This window comes from Drosophila rhopaloa, unplaced genomic scaffold (genome assembly GCF_018152115.1).
Source record: "Drosophila rhopaloa isolate 14029-0021.01 unplaced genomic scaffold, ASM1815211v1 contig_115, whole genome shotgun sequence".
Classification (NCBI taxonomy): Eukaryota; Metazoa; Arthropoda; class Insecta; order Diptera; family Drosophilidae; genus Drosophila; species Drosophila rhopaloa.
Window position 1 is genome coordinate 6,525,201 of NW_025334990.1, and position 16,000 is coordinate 6,541,200.

A 16,000-nucleotide genomic window follows, 5' to 3' on the forward strand; every position below is an offset into this window, starting at 1 on the left:
CGATAACTTTCTGTTAACAGCGGCCTGTTACTTTTAACAGAGTAAACACAGCTGTTTTCGTTTACCAGCTAATTTATATTTTTTGTTTTCGTAAAATGTCACTACTTGCGTTTTTAAAGAGCCGCTCCGTATTCTGGATGAGCCTCACCGCCTCCACGACGGGATTGGCCTTCTTCGTCAAGTGGGTGCTCGTCCTCACACACAGGATTTGCTAGTTTTAACCACGTTTCGTTTTACAGGGACCTTATGCAAGGCGGTCAGTTCACCAAAGAAACAAATGAAACCGGCAAAGTGGTAATCGTTACCGGCGCCAACACAGGAATTGGCAAGGAGACAGCTAGGGAAATTGCAAAACGCGGCGGCACAGTCTATATGGCATGCAGGAACATCAAAAAATGCGAAGAGGTATGTACACTGTGGTATTATTCGTAACAACCTGACCAAAAAGTTCCTCTGTACAGGCACGCGAGGAAATCGTTCTGGAAACAAAGAACAAATATGTGTACTGCCGCCAATGTGACTTGGCTTCTCAGGAGTCCATCCGCCATTTCGTTGCTGCGTAAGTCTGGAGATCAATAACCAACTACTTATATGCTCTACAATCGCTACCCGTAGCTTTAAACGAGAACAGGAACACCTGCACGTGCTCATAAATAACGCCGGTGTCATGCGGTGTCCAAGATCTCTCACCTCAGATGGGATCGAACTGCAGCTGGGCGTGAATCACATGGGCCACTTCCTGCTCACCAATTTACTTTTGGATCTACTGAAGGTACACCGAAACTTTACCATACATAAAGCCCATTATTAAACCTAACTATTTGTAGAAATCCGCACCCAGTCGGATTGTAAATGTCTCCAGTTTGGCGCACACTCGGGGAGAAATTAATACAGGCGATCTGAACAGTGACAAATCCTACGATGAAGGGAAAGCCTACAGCCAGAGTAAATTGGCTAATGTACTTTTCACAAGAGAGTTGGCCAAAAGATTGGAGGGCACCAAAGTAACAGCAAATGCCCTGCATCCAGGTGTGGTTGACACAGAAATTATCAGGCACATGGGATTCTTTAATAACTTCTTTGCTGGGTGGGTACAAAAATATGCCTATAAAATATATTTATTAACGGATATCTTTTCTGATTAGGCTATTTGTAAAGCCCTTATTCTGGCCCTTTGTTAAGACTCCCAAGAATGGTGCACAGACCACTTTGTATGTGGCTCTTGATCCCGAACTGGAAAAGGTGACTGGCCAATATTTTAGCGACTGCAAGCTAAAAGAAATGGCACCGGCTGCCACGGACACACAAACTGCCAAGTGGCTCTGGGCAGTCAGCGAAAAGTGGACCAGACCAACGATGATCAAAATACATTAGTTCGTATTGTACAAAAATGTTTTTAACAATTATTCTGTTACTTTGCATAAATTTTCAGTTTTTTACAACCAAAAATGCCCATATTTCTCTTAATTTAGTATAGTAATCTTGGCTAACTTTTGCGTTAGCCGGCTAAAGACAGTTGAAAGCTCAAATTTGAATGTGTACGAACGTATGTACTCGGAAACCGGTTAGGGGGCAATTTCTACATCATTTGTTTAAAATAGATATGTATATCCATTACATTTATAACTTGAGCCTTCGGTCCAAAAGTTTAGGTTCATTTCACCAGTTGGAAACAATCACCTTCCCGTGAACGTTACTCGGATTTCTTTCGCAATTATCTATGCTAAGTGTGTTGAATAGTGGTTCCCTGATTACAGGCTACTCATAGAACGCCACACTATCAGTTTTATCAGTTGTCGTCGAGTAATCGCTGCGACGATCACTTAAAGGCTCGCGATATTTCGCCCGCGGTAGCACTTTTAAATAGACCACGAATTCGGTCGGACCGATTAACAATGGACATAATTATAAATTTTCTGCAGAAAATTGCCCCCATATTGCTTGCCCATGGCATTGTTGGCATTATCGCCTTTTGTGTAAGGTAAGTGTGACACCAATTTCAAATGTAACGCTGAGAAGCGTTATCAACGATTAAAAGGCAAATTTTTTCCCGAATTAGGCTGTATATGCAGGGGGAAAAGTTTAGGAAGCAAACCGATGAGACGGGCAAAGTTGTCATCGTTACTGGCGGAAACACGGGTCTTGGCAAGGAAACAGTAATTGAGTTGGCGAGGAGAGGAGCCACCGTTTACATGGCCTGCCGGAATATAGAAAAGGGCGATAGAGCCCGAAAGGAAATAGTTAAAGAAACCGGAAACCCGAATGTTTTCTCCCGGGAGTGCGACTTGTCCTCCTTAGATTCCATTCGGAAGTTTGTAGAAGAGTGAGTCATAACATAAACCAATTGCTTTACCTTTAAATCTGATATTTAATTCATCATAAGCTTCAAGAAAGAGCAAAGGGAGCTTCACGTCCTGATCAACAATGCTGGCGTATTTTGGGAGCCGCGCAGACTGACGAAGGAAGGATTCGAAATGCACTTGGGGGTAAACCACATGGGTCACTTTTTGCTGACCAACCTGTTGCTCGATGTGCTGGAGAGGTCCGCTCCTAGCCGGGTGGTGGTTGTGGCCAGTAAGGCTCACGAACGAGGTCAGATCCAAAAGGAGGACATCAACAGCAAGGTCTTCTACGACGAAGGAGTTGCCTACTGCCAAAGCAAGCTAGCTAACATTCTCTTTACCCGCGAGTTGGCAAAGCGTCTGAAGGGAACAGGTGTTACGGTCAACGCCCTCAATCCTGGGATAGCTGACACGGAAATAGCCAGGAATATGATCTTCTTTCAAACAAAGTTCGCTCAGTATGTGGTAGAGTGTGTCCTCTTCAAATTGTCTTTCAATATTAGACGAGTTAATTCTTTGCATTTTCAGAACAATTCTGAGGCCGCTTCTCTGGTCCGTAATGAAAACCCCAAAGAACGGGGCTCAAACAACGTTATATGCCGCCTTGGATCCCGATCTCGAAAAGGTATCGGGACAATACTTCAGCGACTGCAAACTGGCATCTGTAGCCCCCGCCGCTCTAGACGATCAAATGGCCAGTTGGTTGTGGGCCAAGTCCGAGAAGTGGGCGGAAATTACTATTTAAATGGGGCCATAAGGGTATTTTTATCTAGCTAGTCGCTATTTTAATTGTATAAAAAGCCATTGAAAAAACTGTAATTTTATTTAGAAATCGTCAAAACAGTCATAACTGCTAAGAGTTGTATTTGTATATTGCTTTAAGGCAAAAGTGTGTAGTGGAAAAATGTTTTCATCCCTGTTAAGTACATATAAAATTACACTAGTTCAATAAATAAACTCCAGAAACGAAAGTCTAATTTAAAAATATGATTTGTGATACTTTTTTCAATGTTCTTTTAAAAACAAGTTTTTTTTTTTTTTTGCTCCTCCGCTAATCATTGCAAAACGTCACCTCCATTTTAATGGTCAATAATAAACTAGTTAGTTCCGATCAGACCAAAGTTATAAATGGTATTTCAATTGTAATTCTTTTTTGTTTTTTTTACACTTTTTTCGTCTATATATATGTACTAATTATTTAAGGAGTAAGGTATACCCTTTCGTTTAATATTAATGACTCGGATTTTTTGTATCTATTTGGGGTGCTACTTATGTGTGACACATTCCTTGATCGATTGGCCACATGATATAGTGTACTGTATAAGAGATAATGCTGTCAGAATCACTGTAAGGATATAGTCCAGGACAAACTGGCGATCGCAAGTGGTGCCCAGAATGATCCGATTCTGGAGCGGTTCCAGTTTCTGGTGAAGGATGAGGGAGGTATGCTGGGAAAAACTAATTGATGAGAGAAATTTAACAGTACAGAACGACCTCACCTCGTTGTCGAGTACCATTATGGCTAAAAGACGTGGCTTTACTTTTCTCATATACAAGCCATGAATGATTACAATGTGCTGCTGTAGTTGCAACTCGGCTTCGCGAAATCGGTCAGTGCACATTCCCAAGATCAGCACATAGAGGATCGGAATAAACACGGGCCCCAAACACCCGTCCGCAATGATGTACATCTTGTTCTCAAGGTCATCCTCTGCAAAAAGACTGCACTCCAAAAGAAGTTCCATGTTGAAGATGCAGGTGAAGATCATCAGGTAAATAGAGGATGTCAGCCAGGACAGGTTTTCCTTAATGCATTTGTGCAAGCGATTGATGCGAAGATGCAGCTGAAAGAGCAGGAACAAACGCCTGTGGTAGCTGCCCTGAATGTCCTGCCGATTCTCGTTACACTCGATGAATCGCTTTAGAAACAGGATAATAGTGCGATACCAGTTAAGCATGATTAGCTGGTATATAAAATATCCTGCGAAGCAGTACTCCAGCAGCACCCAGTAGAGAAAGTTGAACAGCAAGAAGTAGGACTTGTTCCAGAGCGAATCCAGCAGGATGTAGAGAACCCACAGTTTGCACAAATAAACTCCAAGCAGTACTGGATCGCAGCTGTATACCATACCGATTTTTTGATCGATCACGCTGGTGATTTGCAGGATCTCGTTTACTGTATGCTTCACAAACCTCCGATCCTTTTTTGAGTGCAGAAAGATGACCAAGCGCCGCAAAACGTTAATACTTATGCCCTGCATTAGAATACTCATTACAAAGTTTTGTGCAGTGCTGCCATAAACCATACTGGTGACGATGTATATGGCCACCACGAGTGCAAAGTAGAGTCGATATTGGCTGGTCAGTAGGATTACCTTAATGGCAACTACAATCTTGGACCATATTCGATGGTATCGGGTTTCCTCCATTTGATTTGTACGCTCATTATACTGTAGCTTGAAAAAGTGGCATCCGCAAGCGATCCCGTAAATGGTCAAAGCACTCCCTTTAAAAAACAAACGGTGTACAATCTGGATGCGATTTGTGCGATGCCAGCGAAAATCATCTTTATTCCACATTGCTCCTGGGCTAAATGACTGAATTTCTGTTTCACCCATTTCATGTAATTGCAGCAAATGGCCATTTAGAAATGGGCTAGAATGATAATCGAATCCAATTTGGGTTTTGTCGACTTATTATTGACATTAAATACGTTGGGTCTTTAGCAACATAAAATACGTGCTAAAAAAAATTAATCAAAGTTCTTAAAAATAATTGAGGAATTAATAAATAAAATATATTTTTAAATCATTTATCATCAGTAAGTTCTTGAATGTAAATAGTAATTTATTACAATGCAGTTTAATTTTACACATTATTTAAGAGCTTTACGAGTAAAACATCAACGGATATAATGATTTCTGTATTCCGTAAGTATCGAACTTTGATCAGACGAGAACAAGTCTAGGAAGTTGTCAATTGTTGATGTTTTTATAAAGCTGGTATAAAGAAAATTGAAAGTGGCTCTCTTTTTGCCAGTCGACTACTGAATCTACTAGCATTTGGAGCAAGAAAATGAGTGCAGCTGCCGATTACTTATTAAACCCATTCGTATATGGAATAGGTCTTCCTGCCATTGGAGTATATCTACTAAGGTGAATTTAATAGCCTCTTAGTGATTATCCTATAACCCTTGCCTTTCAGGGAGTATATGCAGGGAGGTCGATTCACCAAAAAAACCGATGAGACTGGCAGAGTAGTGATTGTGACCGGTTGCAATCAGGGAATTGGCAAGGAGACCGTGCTGGAGCTGGCTCGGAGGGGAGCCACCATTTATATGGCTTGTCGCGATATGGGAAAGTGCAAGCAGGCACAACAGTGGATCATCGAAGCGACCAACAATCAGAAGGTTTACTCGCGAGAATTGGATCTGTGTTCCATGGAATCTATAAGAAACTTTGCAGCTGGGTAAATCAAGCCTTTATTTCAAAAACAATTAAATATTTAACTTAATTTTAAAGCTTCAAACGAGAGCAGAATAAGTTACACATACTTATCAACAACGCCGGGATTATGGACTGTCCCAAAATGCTAACGAAGGATGGTTTTGAAATGCAAATAGGTGTGAATCACATGGGTCACTTCCTACTCACTCTTCTACTCCTCGATGTCCTAAAAAGTTCCGCCCCCAGTCGAATTGTAGTCTTATCGAGCTTAGCGCACCGGTTCGGAAGAATAAACCGAGATGATCTGAATAGCGAAAAGTCCTATGATCGAAAGATGGCTTATTGCCAGAGCAAATTGGCCAATATCCTTTTTACGAGGGAGTTGTCCAAACGGCTGGAGGGAACGGGAGTCACGGTAAATGCCTTACATCCTGGAGTAGTTAATACGGAGCTCTTTCGAAATACACCATTCTTCGGGTCGAAGTTTGGAAAGTAAGTTTATTAATCGGTTGGACTCCGCAAATCGAGTAATATCTGGTTTGGTTCTAGGATGCTCATTGCACCATTTATATGGATTTTTATTAAGACTACAAAGAATGGAGCCCAGACGTCTCTGTATGCAGCTCTGGATCCCAGTTTGAATAATGTCTCAGGACTTTATTTCAGCGATTGCAAGCCAAAGAAAGTTGGTTCTGCAGCCCAATATGGTGATGATGATGAATTTCTGTGGGCAGAGAGCGAGAAGTGGACGGGTATTAATATTTAACCGTTTTAATTATACTTTTATATATTATACACAAATTTCAAAGACCTTTTAAATGTTTTTCCAGCAAAAAATGTTTTCAAACATTTCTGAGTCCCCAATAACATGTTTAATGTTTTGCAGATCAACGGTAATAAATGTATAAACAAGTGTAATAAGAGTAAGAAGAGTTATAATAGATATAACGAAAGTACATAGATTGTTCAAAGTCATCTGCAAAATATTAAAATGTTATTGGGCACTAAGAAATGTTTTCCCCGATTTTTGCAAATAAGCTTTAAACAAAAAATAAACATTTTACAATTTAAAAATTGTTTGGTTTCTTATTACAATTTCCGTTAAAATATAAAAAAAAGGATTTTCTTTATTGAGAAGCATTTGAAAGAAACAAACGCTACTAGCACGTTTCTATTATTTTTTCCACCACTGTACGTATTATTTTCAAAACATTGTGAATTAATTTCTCTTGCTCTCTACCCAATTTCGTTCTCTTCTCGCAATTTCGAATTATACTCATCGTGAGTAAGCATTTAAAGCTGTCGTGTAGTTTTTCACAGATAGTACGTTTTGTATTTAAACGACAGCAGCAACCGGCTAACTCGCATTCGCCGAGAGAACCGACAACTGAAGCTATTGCAAAATAAATTATACTTATAAACAAAATGAGTTGTTTGACTGATTGTTTGTTGTGTCCAATACTTTTATGGCCAGCTATTATTGGTGGAGCTGCGTATTTTCTGAGGTAATTTCGATATGAAATACTTCAGTGGCTTATGAGTAGTACGCGCATGAATTGCATAAACTTAACTTACATATGTATGTTTGTGTTGCAGAAAATACATGCAGGGCGGTCAGTTCACCAAGCAGACCGATGAGTCCGGCAAAGTATTTATTGTCACCGGTGCCAACACCGGAATTGGCAAGGAGACAGTCCTGGAGATTGCCAGGCGGGGAGGAACCGTATATATGGCTTGCCGGGATATGAACAGGTGTGAAAAGGCCCGCCAGGAAATTATCAGGGAGACGAATAATACCAACATATTCGCCCGTCAATTGGACTTGAGTTCACTGGAATCCATTCGTAAATTCGCTGCAAGGTGAGCAAACATGACTATTTAATAATAAATACATTCAATGCTATAATTACTTTCTCTGTTATAAATCAGTTTCAAGAATGAGCAGGACAAGCTCCATGTCCTGATCAACAATGCAGGAGTTATGCACTGCCCCAAATCTTTGACCAAGGATGGTTTTGAAATGCAGTTGGGAGTTAACCACATGGGTCACTTCCTGCTTACTCATCTGCTGCTGGACGTGTTAAAGGTATTATGGTCACCAATGGACTTTCATAACACCTCGTTAACCTAACATACTCCTTAGAAAACCGCACCTAGTCGCATCGTAAACGTATCCAGCCTGGCACACACACAAGGTTCCATCAATGTTGATGACTTAAACAGTGAAAAGTCATATAGTAGAATCGGTGCTTATAGCCAAAGTAAATTGGCCAACGTGCTGTTTACTCGAGAATTGGCCAACCGTCTGAAGGGAACTGGAGTCACCACCAATTCCCTGCATCCCGGTGCTGTGGACACGGAGCTGCTAAGGAATTGGAAGTTCTTGGAGAACAGCTTTGTGAAGTATGTTTTTAGTAATGGTTATCATAGAGTGGGTAGAATAATAATTTTTGTATTGTATTTTAGGTACTTGGTCGGGCCCTTGCTTTGGACGCTCTTCAAGACACCAAAAATGGGAGCCCAGACAACTCTCTACGCTGCCCTGGATCCTGCACTAAAGGAGGTCTCTGGACTGTACTTCAGCGACTGTCAACCAAAGGATGTGGCAGCCGCTGCTGAGGACGAAAAAACTGGAAAGTTCCTGTGGGAAGAGAGCGAAAAGTGGACAGGCGTGAATACATCTAAGAAAGATTAAAAAATGATATATGCCAGCACCCGCCCTTTCATTATTTAATATTTTAATATTTTATATATGTATATAAACGAGTTTAACAAGGCAACTGTGAAAGCCAACACTTGTATACTTATCTACACCACCGATTCAGAAGCTTTTTTATATGGATATCTTATGACTAAGAAAAATATGAAGGGACCATAACGATTATAACATTTATGAATAAAACTCACAAAAAATCGTACTATTCGATTTTTATATAAAAAAAAGATTTGTAGGAGTTCAAATCTAGATTTATTTCCCATTACTAAAAATATAACAGAATTTAAGTTTAAAATATCGCATATTATAATTATTTGAGATAAGCAATAATAAGCTAAATAACGATTTATAAAAATGTCAAACTGGCTATTTAAATAACTAAATAAGTTGTTCTTTAAAATCATAGTTTAAAATATTTATTTAGTCTAAAACATAGAAACAAAAACAACATTTTTATTTATAGAATATATATGTGGTTCAAACCTACATGGAAATTTATATATTTTAAGAACGATTAATTTCGGTCCTTGTTTAGAGAGAAATTAAAAACAAGTGATTTAATCTCAGTCCCAAACGTAATGACAACTCTGTTTTTAGGGAGCGCAACAAGAGAGTTGTTAAATTCTAAAACATCGCAAGCCATTCGATAGTTGCGTTTAATAGCAAAGTGTGTCATAGAGAGAAAAAAACCTTTCGGGGAGTCGGCAGATAAATGCAAAATATGCCTGTTTTGGAGCACACTAATGTCATGGCCGAGACACCGACTGCAGCTGAGAACACCACGGCTCCGGTGGACGCAGATGCTCCGCCCCAGGCAGTCCGGGAACTGACGCAGACGGATCACCTGAACAGACGCCTCCTTAAATCGCTTCTGGACAACATGCAGGCCTCCGAAGGTGTAACACATGACAACGAGAACGTCTCCAACGAGGAATCCGGCAACGAATTCGAAGAATAAATCTTTTTATTAATGTACAGTAAAGCTAGTGGACTAAAACGTGTCATAACAATCGTCCATTCGAGTGGGGAGTACCTAGATGCGACGGCGCTTGTTGCTTTGCACCGGCGGCGGAGTGGTAGAGGGACTTATGGATTCATTGGAAATGGATCCGCGGGTACGCTTGGCAGGACGCTTGGGCAGCTCCTGGGGCTTGGAGACGGCCTTCTTATCGGAATCTTTAGTAGAATTAGCCGGAACGGGGACTTTGGTAGCAGGTGGAGCTGCAAAGACCGAAAAATTTGAAAGATGCATTTTGATAACCACAAGACTGACCTTTTCCATTGCTCTCACTGACTGCAGTGTTATTGAGTGATTGCTGTGCCTCTCCAGCTTCCTCGCTGCCATTAACCTCCACCGTTTTTTTGGTCTGCAGCGTTCCGTAATCCTGCTCCGGCAGACTAAACTCACGCTCCTCGTTAGGGAAGGGCAAGGACTCGAGGTCGTCCAGTTCCTTCAGTTTGTACATGGTGCCCAGGTGGCGCCAGATCAGCTCGCTGGGCATCTCGCGGTTCAGGGACTTGGACAAACGCTGGGCGATGCAGGACATGTAGAAGTGCTTGTTGATTCCGACCGGGCGCAGACCCTCCATGGCGTGAAAGAGTTGAAGCTCCTCCTCGGCAGACCACTCGTGGTCAATGGTGGCTGGCAACGGAGCTGCCGATCCGGCTATAGCCAGACCCTTGTCCTTGGCCATCATTTTGCGGAGAGCATGGAACTAAAAGTGGGCTGAAGGTTTTGTGCAGCAGATATTAGCGATGATAGTCGGCGGCGCTCACGCGTGTAAACTATCGCAGTTGGGCGCATCCCTAGTTTGGGTGTGTATCCACTTTTTTTCATCAACTTTTGGTTGATTTAATTTTGGCCTACAGCGTTCGAGAAAAAAATATATTTATATCGGATTTGGTAATTAACAAATAGTGTGCACATATAGTTGTGTGTTGTGTGTGCATCCGTCGAAATCTTTACCCTTTCACTTTCATTCTTTTGTTAACCATACGGCGCATATGACTCCGTATGTTTGTGTGTGTGCTCCTCCTCTATTCCTAAAAAGAACTATAATTTTAGGTGTTTCCAAACAGTTGCGGAGTGTTTTCTGTAATTAACACAGCGTTTCCATGTGCAGGGACAAGTGCGTCCACCGCCCACGCCCTATTTTTCGTAAAAAGCAACCTTGCACTTTTTCTACGTCAATGTTTCCAGTTAAACAGCAATGCGATCGATTAAACTAATGCCTGCGCTCACATGTGATACTGTTTAAGCCCAAAAATGTGTGTAATGGTGACTCACCAGCTATCCTAACCTTCTCCTTATCCTATACACTAAACTAATCTTTCTACCAACTATCTCTATCCTAGAATCGGTCATATGTATAATATACATCCATAGAAATTAGCCTTGTGTCGCTGTCGCCTGTTAAATGTTGTACTCGTGTGGGAAGAATGTTTGAAGAAACCGAAATCTAAACTATAACCAAACTTGTTATTTCCAGCCAGCCATTAAGATCCATCCAAACCAGTACACCCAGAAACATACGATAAGATAAGCCCAAGACCAAGCCATTAGGCGAAGCCACACAAGCACAAGCACACACCCACCATCCTGTAATTGCATTTCCCAGTATCCGTATCACTGAGAACCTTTTCAACCATAGGCCTATCCGAGACAGCCATCATGGACGTAATGTCATCATCCCTGCAGCAGCAGCGCATCGTGGTGGAGCAGCTGCGTCGCGAAGCATCCATCGATCGCCAGACCATCTCGGAGTCGTGCGCCAAGATGATGAAGTATATCACGGAGCACGAGCAGGAGGACTACCTACTGACTGGGTTCACCAGCCAGAAGGTGAATCCGTTCCGCGAGAAGTCGTCGTGCACCGTCCTCTAAGGAGGCGGTTGTCGCCAGGAGAGAGGAAGGCCCGTTGGTGCATTGGAGCCGAGGATATGCGGCGGACGTTTAGTTTATTTTTAGTTTAGCAAGATGGATTAAGACGCGAATGTGTGTGAAGTACAACGTTACCAGTACCAGTCAACGCCACATGGATCAATATATCTTTGTCTAAAGGCAACAATAACTACGATTGTCATAAGCAATATAGTTAAAAGAAGTTTGAATTCCAATTAAAAGGAATATATATTATATATAACCGATATATCAATGTGTACCATTCACGTTAACAAGTAATGTCCGAAAAAAACACAAATTCGAATCAAAATCTAAATCGAAGCATTTGTTCCAAAGATATCAGAGTTGTTTCCTTCCCGATTATTAACGCTGTTAATGTACACGAAATTCCCAACTATAACGACAATTAATTAACCGAAACACATATATATTCAAAGTTATCCACATAATCCGACATACAAATTATTCAATAAACTTAACTCAACCGAAACAGAAATACATATATTTTGACTTCTTATTTCGAGAAATATCTGTTACATTGATTAAAAATGAGATGTTAACATGACGAGATAAAGAAGAAAGAGAACAAGATGAACCCAAAATGTATGTATTTAAAAAAAACAAAAAAAAATAACCACCAGCAGGTGGATTGTAACCACTAACGAAAAATATACGCAAATATCTTATTCAATTACTTAAAAAGCTTTAACCACGAAGCAGAAATGCTATTATAACAAGCTAGTTGAACTTATCGCAATATTTAGTGCGTTTATTATCCAGTTTTAATTGGTCAGAATTTTACTATTATAGTTGCAGTAACGCAGCTCAAGCATATAATGGAAATATTATAATCAAATATTAATCTCTTTATCGTAGTTTCTCCATTTTAATTCCAAACGGCGCATAGAGCCATTATCTAATCACATGAAAATTTTTCTTTAAGCCGATTTTTTATTTCTGTCCGTTGTTGTCGCCCTGCGAAACAACACCACTCAAATATCCGACTAATCCGAAAATTGTAACTTTCACCAGTTTAGAGAAAATATCCAAAAGAATGTGTGATTTTTTCCCTCTTAAAAGAAATTCTATACACTCCACTTACACACGAATATTCACATAAATAAGTTGAGCGTAATGAATTAAATTGTTATTGGCATGAGAGAAAAGTTACAACCTAAAGCAAGTTATTTTTGTACAAGCTAACATGGTATAGGGCATATTTGTACGGTATTGGAATGAGAAGTAATGATTATCCTGTATGGAAAGTACGATGATAAAATCACACAGTCGCACATACATGTTGCATTCTAAATTTACGATTTTCATCGGGACCGAGTGTCAAATTCATACCGGAAACGACATTTCAGTGTTGATGGAAATCATGAAAGTTTATTTTAAATGATCGGTTCTTCCAATTTTGCATTTAACTCGTAACTTTAAATTGGTGATGATTTTAGTTAACAACGTTGCAAAATTTTGACAGAGAGTACTAAGGATTACACATTTTTCAGAGATTATTTATCTTTTTCAAAAATGTAGACAAGGTTCTGAACTATAGTTTGCTGTCGTGAGCAAACAGCAAAATGTGGCCCAGAATCGAAATTTGAAAGTATTTTTGGGTCAAAACAAATCGAAACTGCAGTTGGTTTGGACGCCCACGTTCCAGCTTAAACATTCCAATTTTCGATTTAACGGACTATTACCGTGGAAACTTTTGAGTTATTACGTGGAATTCGCCTGAGAACAGTCGGACCATCCAATAGAGCACGGATGGCTCGATCCTGTCACCAGATGTGAAATTTTTATAACTATAATAAAAAGAAAGGTTGGCCGTATTAAGAAATGAACATCAGTAGCACTCGTACTAAAAATCAAGGCCATTAAATAACACGTTTTATTCACTTCAAATGAAAAGCGACAACGAGATCGTATTTTTTCGAACATTAATACAAATCTTTTGCGACGCAAACGGGGATGAGTCCTCACAAATATTATTGAAATATATCTGCGAATAAGCATTTGAAATATGTATTGTACTCAACAAAATGAATAATCGTTTGCTTAACTTTCAAAAATAAAGACGATAACTAACTTAGGATTGTTATCTAGCGGTGGCGCCGGTTTCGGTGCAAAAAAAAATCGTTGTTTTATTTCGAAACCCCTTCAGAAAAATACATTTTTTCAGTTTTCGTAAGTTAAGTTTATTAATACAAGAAACTGTGTGCATGGTTGTGTATGTAGGTGAGTGTGAGAGTGGTTAATGAAATTTATAATTTCCATGGGACTCGTTTATGAAAATACAATGCACTCTTTGTGGGAGCAGGAGAAACTAGTTAAAGTAGGGATTACGAATCACACAGGAGCCGCTTAACTCTCGTCGTCGCTGCCGGCAGCTTGTCGCGGCTTGGGGCCTCCGGCGCGCTTTGCCATGATGATCTGGTCTACCTTCAAGATGGTTGTGGCCGCGCCCACGGCGTACTTAAGGCCCCAGAACTTGGCCTGGTACAGGTCAAAGAGCTTCGCCTTTGATGTATCGATGGTGCTAGCCTTCTCGGCCTCAATGTCGTAGCCAATTGTCTTGCCGGCCTCAGAGTTGTGCGCCAGGTACAACTGGTTGACGATATCCGTGCCATTGGTGCCGGAGTTCTCGGCCAAAGCTTTCGGGAATACTTCCAGAGCGTTGGCAAACTTGCGCACGGCGTACTGGTCCAGCCCCGGCAGAGTATCGGCATAAGCGGACAGCTGGGTGGCTAACTCGATCTCGGTGGCACCAGCTCCGGGAAGATAGCGGCCATCCCGGGTCAGGCACTTGAAGTTGTTAACAGCGTCGTCTAAGGCGCGCTCAATATCATCCATGAAGTTGTCGGTGGCTCCACGAATAACCACGGTGGCAATGCGCGAGTCCTTTCCCTCATTTCTGGAAGCGAGTTAAGATTAGCTTTTAGTGGTTTTCCCCTTACATATTCTTTAGATCCACCCACCTGAAGGCCACAATTGTGGTGTCGCCCAGTTCCTCGATGCATACTTTGTCGCAGTAGCCCAATTCCTCCTGACTGGGCGTGGTAATGCGCGGCAAAACAGTAGCGTTCACGGAGCGGCTCAGGCGACGCAGGTCGAACTTGGAGTTGAGGCGCACGGCCATCAGACCGTATTTGTTGAGGAAGTGGAGGGCCATATCTCCGACCTTTCCGCCGGCAACAATCACCTTGACCCCAGTATCGGCAATCGCCTTGATCTGGCTTTCCAGCAGACTCTCTTCACCGGAGGAGAAGCTCAACAGCTCATCGGCCGACTTGATCAGCACTGTGCCCTTCGTCTCTGTCTGGATAATGTCGACGGGGCAAGAGAAAATCACGATTTTGGCCTTCTCGGCGAAGGTGACATCGCCCTCCACGAAGCGCTTGAACACCATGCCGCGAACCACTTCCGACTTGGTCAGTCCGCTGCCCAAAATCTTGCAGATGCGAATGTTGTCAACGTTGAACGTGCCCTCATCCGGCAGGATGGAGACGCAAGCCTTGCTGACCAGTTCGTTGAGGAAGTCCTCCTGGCCGTACTGCTTCGACATGATCGACGTGCGCAGCACCTCTTTGACCTTCTCCACGTTGCGGAAGTCCTCGATTTTGTGGCTCACAAGGGTGGGCAGGATTTCAAGGGCCTTCTCCAAAGCCTTCTCATAGCCGTCGGAGATCTCAGCAGTAGTGATGCCGAGACGCAGCAGCTCCTCTGCGGACTCGAGCAGAGCGCCGGCCAGCACTACCACGAAGTTGGTACCATCGCCCACCTCGGCGTCCTGCATCTGACTGGCCATGACTATCAGTTTGGCGGCCGGATGCTCCACATCCAGCTCCCGGATGATGGTGCCGGCGTCGCTGGTCACGAACTGCTTCTCGATGTGATTGATAATCATCTTGTTCATGCCATTTGGCCCATAGGCGGAGCGCATGGTCTGTGCGAACTCCTTGCAGGCGCTGATGTTGCGGTACACCGCCTCCTCCAGCCCACTGTACATCTAAGGACACAGCAGAAGCCATAAAATTAGTAATTCTTCGGTCATATGTGAGCTCCGTTGCATGAGGATGACTAATCACGCGCCTCTCCGAGACGGCATGTTTTTATTTTCAGCCAAAACTTAATGAAACCGATGCCCCGCAGGTTTCATTCAGTGTTTTTCCCTATTGTTGCACTCACCCGGGCGCCATCCTTGAGCATCTGCGATACTCCGGGAGCTTTGGGAACGGATAAAGCCATTTTTGTACACAGATTTCAATTTCACACGGAGTCAGTCGGTAAATTTCAGCTAGAGTTATAACCTCAAAGTGGCCGCGAACATTCTGGATGGGATAGGGATGGGATTGCCTTATCGATTAATGTAAACTGTGACTGCTACTTTTTGTATAAATATTTTAAATTTATTTAAATTAAATTAATTTTTAAGGGAAAGAAACGGGATTGAATGTGATTCCGAAGATATAAGTCATTATGTTACGTCTTAACATTTTTAATCCACTAAACATAACCACTTTTTAAGACCGTAACAATTAAAATAAAAAAAATATATTAACATTAAAAATAAATTTCTTATCTTAATAAC

General features: G+C 41.7%; 9 protein-coding genes across 11 annotated transcripts; 6 read left to right on the top strand and 3 right to left on the bottom strand.

The window, feature by feature from the left end:
- The first annotated feature begins 1 nt into the window (after nucleotide 1).
- LOC108051924 (retinol dehydrogenase 12) lies at nucleotides 2–1,449 on the top strand. Its single transcript, XM_017134228.1, has 6 exons — nucleotides 2–181; nucleotides 240–405; nucleotides 462–559; nucleotides 616–772; nucleotides 828–1,087; nucleotides 1,146–1,449. Exons 1-6 carry the CDS (start codon nucleotides 96–98, stop codon nucleotides 1,372–1,374), a joined length of 996 nt encoding a protein of 331 aa, XP_016989717.1. The 5' UTR covers nucleotides 2–95; the 3' UTR covers nucleotides 1,375–1,449.
- A 259-nt stretch (nucleotides 1,450–1,708) lies between these two features.
- Nucleotides 1,709–3,327, top strand: LOC108051913 (retinol dehydrogenase 12). Of its 2 annotated transcripts, none has more exons than XM_017134199.2 (4): nucleotides 1,709–1,981; nucleotides 2,060–2,323; nucleotides 2,384–2,807; nucleotides 2,871–3,327. In XM_017134199.2, exons 1-4 carry the CDS (start codon nucleotides 1,896–1,898, stop codon nucleotides 3,117–3,119), a joined length of 1,023 nt encoding a protein of 340 aa, XP_016989688.2. In that variant the 5' UTR covers nucleotides 1,709–1,895; the 3' UTR covers nucleotides 3,120–3,327. The 2 variants fall into 2 exon arrangements, with proteins under 2 accessions (XP_016989688.2, XP_016989689.1); XM_017134200.2 differs by having other exon boundaries at nucleotides 2,384–2,800.
- A 280-nt stretch (nucleotides 3,328–3,607) lies between these two features.
- Nucleotides 3,608–4,921, bottom strand: LOC108051921 (uncharacterized protein CG1339). Its single transcript, XM_017134210.2, has 2 exons — nucleotides 3,842–4,921; nucleotides 3,608–3,790 (listed from the first exon to the last, which is right to left on the bottom strand). The coding sequence occupies exons 1-2, from the start codon at nucleotides 4,919–4,921 to the stop codon at nucleotides 3,608–3,610; spliced, it is 1,263 nt and encodes a 420-aa protein (XP_016989699.1).
- Nucleotides 4,922–5,393: 472 nt separating this feature from the next.
- Nucleotides 5,394–6,862, top strand: LOC108051968 (retinol dehydrogenase 13). Its single transcript, XM_017134302.2, has 4 exons — nucleotides 5,394–5,497; nucleotides 5,547–5,810; nucleotides 5,864–6,280; nucleotides 6,338–6,862. Exons 1-4 carry the CDS (start codon nucleotides 5,418–5,420, stop codon nucleotides 6,552–6,554), a joined length of 978 nt encoding a protein of 325 aa, XP_016989791.1. The 5' UTR covers nucleotides 5,394–5,417; the 3' UTR covers nucleotides 6,555–6,862.
- Nucleotides 6,863–7,126: 264 nt separating this feature from the next.
- Nucleotides 7,127–8,581, top strand: LOC108051967 (retinol dehydrogenase 13). The gene is made up of 5 exons (XM_017134301.2): nucleotides 7,127–7,293; nucleotides 7,385–7,648; nucleotides 7,718–7,874; nucleotides 7,932–8,191; nucleotides 8,255–8,581. The coding sequence occupies exons 1-5, from the start codon at nucleotides 7,214–7,216 to the stop codon at nucleotides 8,481–8,483; spliced, it is 990 nt and encodes a 329-aa protein (XP_016989790.2). The 5' UTR covers nucleotides 7,127–7,213; the 3' UTR covers nucleotides 8,484–8,581.
- Nucleotides 8,582–9,132: 551 nt separating this feature from the next.
- Nucleotides 9,133–9,486, top strand: LOC108051948. The gene has a single exon (XM_017134263.2). It carries the CDS (start codon nucleotides 9,217–9,219, stop codon nucleotides 9,460–9,462), a length of 246 nt encoding a protein of 81 aa, XP_016989752.2. The 5' UTR covers nucleotides 9,133–9,216; the 3' UTR covers nucleotides 9,463–9,486.
- On the bottom strand, nucleotides 9,451–10,273 carry LOC108051947 (MRG/MORF4L-binding protein). Its single transcript, XM_017134262.2, has 2 exons — nucleotides 9,778–10,273; nucleotides 9,451–9,725 (listed from the first exon to the last, which is right to left on the bottom strand). Exons 1-2 carry the CDS (start codon nucleotides 10,199–10,201, stop codon nucleotides 9,538–9,540), a joined length of 612 nt encoding a protein of 203 aa, XP_016989751.2. The 5' UTR covers nucleotides 10,202–10,273; the 3' UTR covers nucleotides 9,451–9,537.
- A 20-nt stretch (nucleotides 10,274–10,293) lies between these two features.
- On the top strand, nucleotides 10,294–11,906 carry LOC108051949 (guanine nucleotide-binding protein subunit gamma-1). 2 transcript variants are annotated; one of them, XM_017134265.2, is made up of 2 exons: nucleotides 10,294–10,407; nucleotides 11,156–11,906. In XM_017134265.2, exon 2 carries the CDS (start codon nucleotides 11,176–11,178, stop codon nucleotides 11,386–11,388), a length of 213 nt encoding a protein of 70 aa, XP_016989754.1. In that variant the 5' UTR covers nucleotides 10,294–10,407; nucleotides 11,156–11,175; the 3' UTR covers nucleotides 11,389–11,906. The 2 variants fall into 2 exon arrangements, with proteins under 2 accessions (XP_016989754.1, XP_016989753.1); XM_017134264.2 differs by having other exon boundaries at nucleotides 10,298–10,407; nucleotides 10,994–11,906.
- Nucleotides 11,907–13,582: 1,676 nt separating this feature from the next.
- Nucleotides 13,583–15,744, bottom strand: LOC108051946 (T-complex protein 1 subunit theta). Its single transcript, XM_017134260.2, has 3 exons — nucleotides 15,598–15,744; nucleotides 14,388–15,418; nucleotides 13,583–14,323 (listed from the first exon to the last, which is right to left on the bottom strand). Exons 1-3 carry the CDS (start codon nucleotides 15,655–15,657, stop codon nucleotides 13,774–13,776), a joined length of 1,641 nt encoding a protein of 546 aa, XP_016989749.1. The 5' UTR covers nucleotides 15,658–15,744; the 3' UTR covers nucleotides 13,583–13,773.
- Nucleotides 15,745–16,000: the final 256 nt, after the last annotated feature.